The sequence below is a fragment of the Anser anser genome, assembly GCF_964211835.1.
Source record: "Anser anser genome assembly, chromosome: 1".
In the NCBI taxonomy this organism is placed as follows: domain Eukaryota; kingdom Metazoa; phylum Chordata; class Aves; order Anseriformes; family Anatidae; genus Anser; species Anser anser.
This window is the reverse complement of record NC_139720.1, coordinates 42881425-42894213: the sequence shown is the minus strand read 5'-3', so window position 1 is coordinate 42894213 and position 12789 is coordinate 42881425. Positions and strand designations below refer to the sequence as shown.

Sequence of the window (12789 nt, the reverse complement as noted above, 5' to 3'; positions counted from 1 at the left end):
ACTGCTCGGAGCGGTGCTTGGGCTGCCAGAGGTTAATGCAGGGGTGTTGGAAGCGAGGCTGGAGCCGAGAGGCAGCAGCACATTGCCATCTACGGGCCGGAGGCAGAAAGTGGTGGGGGAAAGGTGCGGCTGCGGGATCCTTCACCCTGGTGTCTCAGGGCAGAGTCGTGAAAGCAAAAGCAAGGAGGAAGGTCCATATACGGTATAATAAAGGCTGTTCATATTCTCTTTGCTGTATTTAATAATGGGAGCAACGTTTAGCATATCTCAGAGCACAGCCCTTTTTCTATGACACAAAGTTCGTAGAAATTCCCGTTTTTGTGCCAGTTAGTACCGTGAGGTGTTTTGTTTAGATCGGCAAGATTCTCTTACTTTCATCTGTTGAAACACGATCAGAAATGTACTGTCTTGTAAAATAACATATTGATGCAGCTGTTAGTCCTCTACAGCCTTTATGTCTCGTTTGGGCTTCACAGATACATTCATTTGTGATACTCACAGGGTATTATACTTAACATTTATTACTTTTTCTGCCAAAGCATTGATATTTTGGCATAATTCTTTAGTTCTCTAGGCATACATAGAAATTATGCTTAAACATTCGCCACTGGAAGTTCAGGATCAGGCTTTTGGAGGAACTTTTTCTCAAAAGTGCTTCAAAACAAACAGACACGTGAGCAGATCTCTGTTGAAAGGAATTTATGTAGGATTGTTCGGCTGCAGAAAGTTACTTGTGCCATGAGTATTTTCACTTAGAACTCTGGCATGCAAGAAGGGGATGGAGATAAGTGTGCCTAACGTGATATATAAACTACTTATTAGCATAATTGTGCCTGGCAGGAAACACTAAAATGTAAATGATTTAATCCAGAGAATTATTTTCCTAAGATCTGCTGGTCTGCACTGCTGTGTCATTCTGAAAGAAAATGAGATGTAAAGGCCCCAAAAATTTACAGTTTGCACTAGTTCATACATACCATATGTAGAAGTCTTCTGGAGGAATGCGAATACATGATTATAAATACATCGTTGATTCAAAGTTTCTGGGTTTAATTCTTCACATTGGTCAGAGTTCTAAAGATTTTTAGATATGTAAAATTTAATCTCCATTCAGATTTATTTGTCGTGCATTGTGTTAAGATGGACAGTTCTAGAAACATACATTTCTTTGATGTTTACCCCACTTTCTTTCAATATTTTGTCTTCTCCTTAGGCTCTGCTTAGTGCTTCAAGTCGTGTCTTCATTTATCTTGCAGCCTTTAACTCAGATTAATGGGTTTTCAGTAGTTTCTACTATTTTTTTATTAAATTGCAGAGGCTGAAATGACTATTTTAGCAGATTAAGTGAATGAGTCTAGAAATTCAGTTGCCTGCTTAAAACACTTAATGTATTACCTGCCTCAGTTATTTTATGATACTTAGTAAAGTTTTATCTTTAAATCCATCCTTGACATAAAGTTTTACCAGATTTATTTACTGAACAGAATCTTTTGTCCAACTTTGTGTTTTTTGGTGGTTTTTTTTTTTTTTCAGTTAAATTCCTTTTTGCATATTTGTTGCTATGGAATATCTGTTATGGTTTGAATTGACTGAAGATTACAAAAATAAGTCTATTCCAAATTAGCTTGTAGCCAATTTGAATAAAAAGAAAAGCCTCAGGTTTTGAAGTTGCATGCATGTAATATTATTTAATATTATTTAAAAACAGAGAAAAATGAAAGTTATTTATGAAAAAAAAAACCACAACTTTTTCAGGTATGGTGGTCTCTTGTTAGTTTTCCGTGAAATGACTATTTAGATCTTACCATTGCTTGTATGTATATACCAAAAGGGAAGAAATCGGCACCTCAACCTCCTTGTAGCACAGGCATTTTTCATGGGTGAAAAGGGAGTTTAGCAATGTCATGCTACCCCGAACCAAAGAAATGGCACCTTATGTTTCCAGTAGCATGTAATACTTCCATTCATTCTGTTTGGATGTCATTGTCATTGAAATTTTTATTTTTGGTATGTCATTTTCAAGGTGTTTTTTTTGTTTGTTGGTTTGTTTTTTACTTGTATAATGGGCAGTTTTTGTTATGGCAATAGATGTGCTGTAATACCCTGATTTAATCAAAGGGTTTCTCGGTGAGAGATATTTTATTATATTTGTGCTATAAAAAACAATCAAGGAAAATCTAATTCATATGTAACGTAATACAAACCTCAATCTGCCATCCACTGCCTTAAGGGTATTTCAGCAGTGCCAGCGTAATTGCCTTTGGTTTGCCAGTTTGTTGTTCCAAGTCTGGCTTTGTAGTTGTTAGTGGATTAGTAAAACTTGAGGAATCTGATTTATTGTAGTCTGTTTTACCATATATATCTGTTCTATAGTAGAAATCACAGAATCACAGAATCGTCTAGGTTGGAAGAGACCTCCAAGATCACCTAGTCCAACCTCTGACCTAACACTAACAAGTCCTCCACTAAACCATATCACTAAGTTCAACATCTAAACGTCTCTTAAAGACCTCCAGGGATGGTGACTCAACCACTTCCCTGGGCAGCCAATTCCAATGCCTAACAACCCTTTCAGTGAAGTTCTTCCTGATATCCAACCTAAACCTTGCTTGGTGCAACTTTAGGCCATTCCCCCTCATCCTGTCACCAGGCACGTGGGAGAACAGACCAACCCCTACCTCGCTACGGCCTCCTTTAAGGTACCTCTAGAGAGCGATAAGGTTGCCCCTGAGCCTCCTCTTCTCCAGGCTGAACAAGCCCAGCTCCCTCAGCCGCTCCTCGTAAGACTTGTTCTCCAGACCCCTCACCAGCTTTGTTGCCCTTCTCTGGACTCTCTCGAGCACCTCCATTTCCTTCTTGTAGTGAAGGGCCCAAAACTGAACACAGTACTCAAAGTGTGGCCTCACCAGAGCTGAGTACAGGGGGACAATCATTTCCCTAGACCTGCTGGCCACACTGCTTCTTATACAAGCCAGGATGCTGTTGGCCTTCTTGGCCACCTGAGCACACTGCTGGCTCATATTCAGCTGCCTATCAACCAGTACTCCTAGGTCCTTCTCGGCCAGGCAGCTTTCCAACCACTCCTCTCCCAGCCTGTAGTGCTGCTTGGGGTTGTTGTGCCCCAGGTGCAGGACCCGGCACTTGGCCTTGTTGAACTTCATACAGTTGACCTCAGCCCATCGGTCCAGCCTATCCAGATCCTCCTGCAGAGCCTTCCTGCCCTCGAGCAGATCGACACACGTACCTAACTTGGTGTCGTCTGCAAACTTACTGAGGGTGCACTCGATCCCCTCATCCAGATCATCGATAAAGATATTAAAGAGGACTGGCCCCAGTACTGAGCCCTGGGAGACGCCACTAGTGACCAGCCTCCAACCAGATTTGACTCCATTCACCACAACTCTTTGGGCCCGGCCATCCAGCCAGTTTTTAACCCAACAAAGCATATGCCAGTCCAAGCCACGAGCAGCCAGTTTCTTGAGGAGAATGTTGTGGGGAACGGTATCAAAAGCCTTACTGAAATCAAGGTAGACTACATCCACAGCGTTTCCCTCATCCACTAAGTGTGTCACTTTGTCACAGAAGGAGATCAGGTTCGTCAAGCAGGACCTACCTTTCATAAACCCATGCTGACTGGGCCTGATCGCCTCGTTGCCCTGTAAGTGCCACGTGATGACACTCAAGATAATCTGCTCCATGAGCTTCCCTGGCACTGAGGTCAAACTAACAGGCCTATAGTTCCCCGGGTCTACCCTCCGGCCCTTCTTGTAGATGGGCGTCACGTTTGCTAGCCGCCTGTCGACTGGGACCTCCCCCGATAGCCAGGACTGCCGATAAATGATGGAAAGCGGCTCGGCCAGCTCCTCCGCCAGTTCTTTCAGTACCCTCGGGTGGATCCCATCCGGCCCCATTGACTTGCGCACATCCAAGTGCTGTAGCAGGTCGCCAACCATTTCCTCGTGGATAGTGAGGGCCATATCCTGCTCCCCATCCCCTTCCACCAGCTCAGGGTACGGGGTATCCAGGGAACAACTGGTTTTGCCGCTAAAGACTGAGGCAAAGAAGGCATTAAGCACCTCAGCCTTTTCCTCATCTTTTGTAACTAGGTTTCCCCCTGCATCCAGTAAAGGATGGAGATTCTCCTTAGTCCTCCTTTTTGCGCTGATGTATTTGTAAAAACATTTTTTGTTATCTTTAACGGCAGTAGCCAGATTGAGCTCCAGATGAGCTTTGGCCTTTCTAATTTTGTCCCTGCACAGCCTCGCAACATCCTTATAGTCCTCTTGAGTGGCCCGCCCTCTTTTCCAAAGATTATAAACCCTTCTTTTTCTCCTAAGCTTGAGCCACAACTCTCTGTTCAGCCAGGCCGGTCTTCTTCTGTGCCGGCTCGTCTTTGGGCACGTGGGGACAGACCGCTCCTGAGCCATTAAGATTTCCTTCTTGAAGAGTGCCCAGCCTTCCTGGACTCCTCTGCCCTTCAGAACCACCTCCCAAGGGACTCTGCCAACCAGTGTCCTCAACAGCTCAAAGTCAGCCCTCCGGAAGTCCAAGACAGCGGTTTTACTGGTCCCCTTCCTGACTTCGCCAAGAATAGAGAACTGAACCATTTCGTGGTCACTCTGCCCAAGACAGCTCCTGACCACCACATCTCCCACCAGTCCGTCACTGTTTGTGAACAGAAGGTCTAGCGGGGCACCTCCCCTGGTAGGCTCTCTAACCATCTGCATCAGGAAGTTATCTTCCAGGCTCTTCAGAAACCTCCTAGACTGCTTTCTCTGGGCTGTGTTGTGCTTCCAGGATATGTTTGGGAAGTTGAAGTCCCCCACGAGAACAAGCGCTGAAGATTTTGCAACTTCTGCCAGCTGCTTGTAGAACTCCTCATCCGTCTCCTCATCCTGTTTCGGCGGTCTATAACAGACCCCCACCAGGATGCTTGCCTTGTTGGATTTCCCGCTGATCCTAACCCATAGGGACTCAACCGTATCATTCCCAGTCTCAAGTTCCCCAACATCAAAACACTCTCTAATATAGAGAGCCACACCACCACCCCTTCTGTGCTGCCTGTCCCTTCTGAAGAGCCTATAGCCAGACATTGCAGCACTCCAGTCATGAGAGTGGTCCCACCACATTTCCGTGATGGCAACCAAGTCATAGCCTTCCTGCTGCATGATGGCTTCCAGCTCCTCCTGTTTGTTACCCATGCTGCGCGCATTAGTGTAGATGCACTTCAGTTGGGCCATTGCCTTCTCCCCTGGCCTTGCCGTTGTTCCCCCTGGCACAGCTCCAACAAGCCTTATTTCAGCCCTGTCGCCCTCTCAATGAGCCCTGCCAGCTCCTGGGCTAGAATCCGTTTTCCCCTTAGAGATAGGGACCTGTCTGCGGCTATCGGTGCCGAGTAAAGCGCCCCATGGTCAAAAAAAAAATAAAATTTCTGTGTTGGCACCAGCCTCTGATGCATTATATTGCATGCAATGCATACAATGCAATGATGCATTACATTACATACGATCATTTATATATCATTCCTGTCTTTTCCTTATATGATATTCATAATTTCTTTAATGCAGACCTTTTTATCCTTCAGCTCAATTCCTGTTGCATGTCTGAATGGGCAACAGTCAAATTGGATTTTGTTTGGTTTCCATACTCTGGGCATTCATTTGCTCTGTAAAGGATGAATAGCTCAGTTTCTTTGAAGACATTAGAGCCTGAAATTGCAGTTCATTATGAAGGCTTTGAAAATCAATTAAAATTAATTAATTATGTAGAGTAGGGTTGAACAGCGATGTTCTAGGTTTCCATAGGCTTATTTGTGATTGCTTTATATTGTGCTTGATTAGTTGGGCAGGTAGAAGAGTTATGTGATGCAAAAATGACTGCTGGAAAAAAACAGTTTGGGGACAGATGAAAGAAGGTTGAATTAGTTCAGAGGCCAAGAGCGGGAGAGATTTCCTATCTCAGTGTTAAAAAAAAATAGTTTAATTTCTGCTTTATAGGCTGTGAAGGTTACTGTTGAAGTTTGTGATTGTATCCAGTAAGTCAGTACCTGTTTCCAGATTTCACTTGTTTTTGTCATGTCAAAATTATATTTTGCTCCAAGAGAAAATAAAAAGTCAGAAGAACAATGTGTATTTCTCAAGACCCTGCATATCAGTGTCTAAGACAGATCATACGCGTAAAGTCATTTTGCTGAGGGTTGGTCTACTGATGAGTTTTCTCTTGGAGGTCAGCCCAGTTATATTTTCACTCTTGATAACCACAGTTCCTGAGTCCCATTTCCTTGCAAAGTTGTTGGTGTTCAGTCAGCATAGATAGAGCAATACTCATGCATCTTTCTCTTCAAGTCCACTTTTCTGCCGCATTATTTAGGTCTTGAGCTTTTTTTTCTACCTGTTGAAACTGCTATGTATAATTGTAAATGTTATATTGTGTTCCTGCCTTTTGTCAGTGTATGAGATTTTTTTTGTGAGAATCTGCTGTACAAATGGTTTCAATGTGGTGGGTTTGTTTGTTTGTTTTTTACCTGAGAATCCAAGGGAGATCTCAAAAGGTTTGGCCATTTAAGGTTTCTGTTCCACAGTGATAGAAGACAAACTTTTTTTAACCAAAATTTCTTTAGAAAATACGAAAACTACAGTTCTGTCTTGTAAGTACTTGACAATCTTCAGAAGCTAGGTTGTTCCTCTTCCCATAGATTTCTACTAGTATAAAAAATCATGGCTGTTTTCTAGTTTCTACAGATATGAACAAGATTAATACTTTAGTGCTTAATAAGGCTAAACTTTAAATTTTCTCTCTTTTTTGAACAGGTCTTTTTAGTGATTGTTACTGTGATGGTAGAAATTCTTAAAAGCAGAGGGCCAGTTTTAGTAGATTTTTTTGGGGGGGAAAAACTGTGTAATACATGCAAAGTGTCATACTGATGCTAAAATGGATGTTTCCGTAAGCTCTTGGGGTTCATCTTCAAAAAGATACTCATATCTAGCTATATACTATTATAATAATTATTATACTACTAATACTATTCGTAAAATTTAGCTGTGATCTTTATTGTACCACATAAGCATGAGATAAGATTTGTTATATAATTGCATTTAAGTATTTGAATTAAAACATCGTGTCCTCTCTTTCCCTCTCCCCCCTCCTTATCTGTTTTAGGAGTTGATATAGAGGCAGCTCGAAAAGAAGAAGAACGAATAATGCTCCGAGATGCAAGGCAGTGGCTCAACAGTGGCCATATAAATGATGTCAGGCATGCAAAATCTGGTGGTACAGCACTTCATGTTGCTGCAGCTAAGGGCTATACGGAAGTCTTAAAGTAAGTGTAGTTTAAATGGTAATTTTTCCCATTTCATTATCTTGCTGAGGTAAAGTGGCTTGGAATCGTTAGGATTGGGCACATCTGACTGCTGGGGATTGTATGTTGGAAAATTACAATCTGTAGAACCGTATTTTCCTCAGAATTTGATTTTATGTTTTCAAGTACTCATAAATCATGATGCTGTTAGTTTTCTAGATGTCATTCAAAATGTGAACGCAGTGTACATAATGATCCTTAATACTCCAAAAGAAAGTTGACAAAAAAGGTTTCCCTGTTTCTAAAGCCAACTGTATAAACAAGTTTAATTATTTTTATAATGCCAGTTAGCATTCTGGGTGAAGCATATTTTCACAACACCAGGTTTATTTGCATACATAGAGCAGAGTCTGTGATCCAGAGTAAAGGTTTTCAGACCTAAAGAATAGAGAATTTAATTTTGCTTTTTGAGATTGTTGTTGAAAATCGTGACTCTTTAAATCTTTCATGGAAGGCTTTTGGTGTCCCCTAATTCATCCATAGCCTTTCAGTAATGCAATACAACACAAAGTATATACAGTAACAGAGGTTTCATTTGTTTTTCATCAAAGCTCAGCTTTTAGTGAAGTGCAGCATACTTAATACATTGTTTCACTGTGATTATAAATGTATTTGACTGCCTTGGCAGGACTAGTAACAGTTATATATTGTATATATTGTAAAATTAATGAAGATGAGCACACACCCTGACTACTTAAGTATGGCTACCATTAAGGTTTGCAGAGCATTGTCATGTTGTGTCAACACCAAAGTTGACTGAGAAATTTTTTAATCATTATAACCATTACATATAATTTACTGAATTGGAGTTCTGCTTAGGAAAAAAAAAAAAAAAAACGAAACAGTTGATGCTTCAACATGATAAAGAGAAATAATTCTATTGGAAATAATAATTTTTATTTTAAAATAGTGTGCATCTATAAGGGATTTATATCTATAACTGTGGGGTGGGGTTGTAGTTGTTGGTTTTTAACCTTTGTCAGTTAGTGTCTTTTTTGTAGTACAGTTCCTGTACTTTTCCTAGGAGGAGTAAAAATATATGTTCAGGCAATTTTCTTGATGGCTTCAAAATAGCAAAAAACCTGCTCTGTGTAGGATGTAAGACTGCAAGACTTTGTGTGAAAGTTGACTCATTGGAGGATATTAGTATAAGTATATTGGCTCTTAAGAAATCAAGAGATTTTTATTGAAGAATACTTCACGATTATTTGATTTTTTTAGTAACTATTAAATATTTTTTTAAATAATTAATTAATAATTAAATTTTCAGCTCAGAGAGCCAAAAACCATTTACACAAAACAGTTTGTTGGGCTGAGTATTTGTTGACACTTCAACAATCACAACAGAGCCATACTGAATTTGAGTGTTAAAATGCATGCTGCAAAGCAGGTCCTCCATTTAAGGAGCTCAGCTACCACTCAGAGACCAATTGAAGTATGTAAACACTAGGCTGTTACAGCATCAAATGTTAGCGACAGGAGGAGATGCAAGCTTCAAGCAACTAATATAAAAATAGAAGGATGTTTTAATAAGTTAATAGATTCGAACTGTGTATCTAACTTTTTTGGCATTTTACAGCCTTCTTTTTCTTAAAAAGGCTTTTCACTATCACTGCACATAGAGAGAAAAATGCCTGTTTATATAGGAAGAAATTAAAAAGAGTGAATGAAAAAAAGAGAAATTAACGAATAAAAAAGAAAAAGATATTTTTCTTGAATTTTCCTTAAAAGTAAATATGCCCATTGAACAATGAGAAGGCAAATATTTCTGAGGAGAAATAAAATTAATGACAGTAACCCAAATAAGAAATGTTTAGTTGACATTAATGAGAAAAGAGTATTATTGTAGAATAATTAAATGATTTTATGATAGTTTAGCTATCTGTCAGCAGTGTCAAGGTCTAATTGTTTGAATTTCTTTAGGCTTTTAATACAGGCTCGCTATGATGTAAATATTAAAGATTATGATGGCTGGACACCACTTCATGCTGCTGCTCACTGGGGTAAAGAAGAAGCATGTCGCATTTTAGTGGAAAACCTTTGTGATATGGAGGCTGTCAACAAAGTGGTAGGATTTTTATGTAATCCTTGTCAAGATACAAAGTTCTGGTCTCTAAAGTGACTTTAGAAGCCAGGGTAAGAAAAGTGATGATAAACTGCTGTTTACTGTACATGGAGCTTTATATAATGCATGTTTTGTCAAAACAGCATGTTTGTGTTCAAAACTAAATTTCCTGATTGTCTAAATTATTTTCTAGGCCCAGTTTATACTTACTTCTATATTAAATGATCCATGTGATCTTTTACAACAAAATTCAAAATAGAACAGTTTTATTGATGTTTCAGAGGTACAAAATCAGTGACTAGATGGACTGTGTAGAGGCAGTGTATTCAGTCAACATTTGTTTGCTGAAGACAATGATGATGCTTTTGAGTAGTGTTGGGCATTAGCTTCTGCTTTTAACTCTTAAATTAAAACAGCTTGTGTTGGAATACTAAAAAGTTACCACTAAGCTGCTTTGGGTGCACTCTAAGAAACTTCTAGGCATCTGTGGACTCCCTGGACATAACTTGGATGCTACCTAAGCTGTATTTCCTCAACCTCTACATGAAGGCTTTTGTAGCTTGTTGGCTTTGCAAGGTCTTGCTCCCAACAGATAAAAATATATTAATGATTCACATAGGTGTCACGAGGAGCTGAGACTCTTTGATGAACTGTGTAAGTGATGAAGCTCTCTTTCTTCTCTTTGCATCATGTTGTACAGCTAGATTCTGATCTGCTCCCAATTTCTGTCAGTATTGTATATTGACCAACTTTTAACATTGATTTTTTTCATAACTTTTAAAAGTTAATTGTGGAAATAGGTAGATACAGATTTTTAATTAGGTCATGAATTTGCTAGTAGGCAAAGTAGTATAAAGGCAAAACTACTGCTGCTTAATGTTTTTATTCTTTGTTGACTTCTTCCTTTAGAAGTTAAGATTGCTTATAATAAAATGAATGAAATCTGGAATTTCATTTCAAACAGTCTCAACTCTGTTTCTGTATAATACTTACAGAACTTCTTAAGATCAGGTGTATAATTGTGTTTTGTGTCAGGTAATCAAAAGCTCGTGCAATTAATTGAAGCCAGTTTAGCAGACTATCTGTTAGATTTTTACTGGGATTTTGAAAATGTGGAGGGTGGTATTCCTGAAAGCACTGTCATAAATCTGTATTCAGCTCAGCTGGGAAAAGAATAAGAAAAAAGGAGGTACAGAGGGATATGAGCTGTTTTATTTGTCACGTAGGCTTGTCTGTGTAAACTAGGAAAGTTTCACCTGTTGTGTTTTTAAGTAAGCCAGTACAGGTTTTTGCTTTTAGAGATGATGAAGATTGAGAACTCCACTGCATTTAGTTTCAGTTGTTAGGTGCTTAGCATCACAGAGAGCTCAGCCATTATTGTTTAGGCACTTAACTTCAGGTATTGACATGTATGGGTTGAGTTTAGATAAAACTTTCCAACTACAACAGGGAAAAAAAAAAGTGATTCTTTTGTGGCCAAGATAGGCCTAATTTGATGTTTTTTGGAAATAAACCTACTTAATAGCTACCTAAAAATAGAAAGCTAGATTAAAAACTGTAGTCACAATGCAAGTATAAACTTGAGATAATTTTGTTGTTTAGTTTCCAAGTTAGGGCTGTGTTACACTATATGGAATAGTTTGTGTCAGAGGACCTCAAGCCGTTTTGGGTAGTATTTGTTGAAAGGAGCATGTGCTTCTGGTGTATGGTCAGAAGCTTTATAGATGAGAAAATCAGTGGTTTAAACTTCTGTCCTTTCTAACCACTTAAGACAGACTTTGCAATGTAATTAGGAGCATGTTTGTCCCTAGTTAACATTTTGACAAACTGAAATAAACAACGAGACAAATATGAACACATTTCATTATCTTTATAAGCTGCTGTGACCACTTTAAAATGACAGCTCTGTCTTTATTGCTGGTTTTTGTACAGAAGTATTTACTTGACTGGTGTTGTCATCTCACCATATTTCAACGTGTCCACCCGGCATGTTGATGCAGCTGCATTTGTACCAGTGGATGTATGACTTTGCCTAGATCCCAAACTCACTTTGTTTAAATGCAGACTTCCAAATACAAAACATTCTCTTGCAGTATCGAAGCAAGTAAGTTAGGCTTTCTTTGTGCAACTGTGAGCTTCAGCCTTTCTTGTCTTCATGTGGAGGTGAAGAAAAGGAGTTTTTGAAACCTTTACCAATTCTGACCTTAAAGATAGAATCTGTTGTCCTGTGGGCATCTGGCCTACTCAAGAATTGTAATGACTATGTAGATGTGAGGTACGGCAAGCCGAAGAAATTCCAGCTAAAGGCATTACTCTCTGTTAATGAATCACAGTAGGACATTTATTTAAGTACATCCCATGAAAATCACACACTAAGGGGGATAGGAGCAAAGAATTGTAGCAGATCTTTCCTAAAACAGAATGGAAAATGTAAATACAGTTTTACTGCAAAAATGTGAAAGTATGACTATGTTTTCTTAAATAATTTAAACTTCAAAAAATCAACCGTATATGGTAGCCTGAAGATGGACAGGGTACTAACTAGTTAGTGTCCATCCATACAACTTCTATTGGAATAGTTGTTTGGAACTAATGTTGTGAGCATTACATTCTTTCAGCCTGTTTTATTTTCCTTTATAGTATTTATTTTCCTTCAACGGACAGTAAAATTTTATTGAAGTCATGTTTTTCTGTCTTAAAAGAAGTGTTTACTCATGAGGGTATAGATGCTTCTGTTTCAATTTTAAAAAAAAGTAATATTGCAAAATTGTTTTCAGTCACTGACAGACTAACAGTTTGCAATAGAGCTTGGCGTATGTGTTCTAATTTCTCTGTACAATTCCGTTTCTTACCTGCATCATCAATGTGATAAGGCATCAAAATCTGTTATATTTAAATTCTACTGTACAAAACTGCTGTTTTCTTTTCCCTTTCTCCAGGGCCAGACAGCATTTGACGTGGCAGATGAAGATATTCTAGGATATTTAGAAGAATTACAGAAGAAGCAGAATCTGGTAGGATTTTTGCATCTGTATATATTATACTTTATAATATGTGTGATGATGGTACACAGTTAGCTCAGAGTAGCATATAGATTAAAATCAAAGTTTTGATTTGGGGCTTCAATTCAGGTAATGCCAGTCATCTCAGCTGTTCTTTCAGGCCATTATTTGGTCAGTTACAGTCATTGGAAAGCTCCAGAAGATAGAAGGTGCTCTCCTACTTGCTTTCTCCAGTAGGCATTTTATGATCTATTGCATCTACAATCAGCAACTCCGTGGAAATAACAGTTTTTGAGATTTTAGGACTTTGAGGTTTGACATTTTGAAAGTGTATGAACATTCTAGCATTTTTTATAGTTGAAGAA

General features: G+C 39.0%; 1 protein-coding gene across 6 annotated transcripts in view; it reads left to right on the top strand.

Moving 5' to 3' along the window:
- The window catches only part of PPP1R12A (protein phosphatase 1 regulatory subunit 12A), a 129640-nt gene that overhangs the window by 69361 nt on the left and 47490 nt on the right, over positions 1-12789 (top strand). For all 6 annotated transcript variants that reach the window (XM_083837997.1, XM_083838001.1, XM_083837999.1 and 3 more), the window contains exons 4-6: positions 7159-7318; positions 9281-9425; positions 12362-12436. In XM_083837997.1, coding sequence (XP_083694123.1) covers positions 7159-7318; positions 9281-9425; positions 12362-12436 — 380 coding nt within the window. The remainder of the gene's footprint in view (positions 1-7158; positions 7319-9280; positions 9426-12361; positions 12437-12789) is intronic.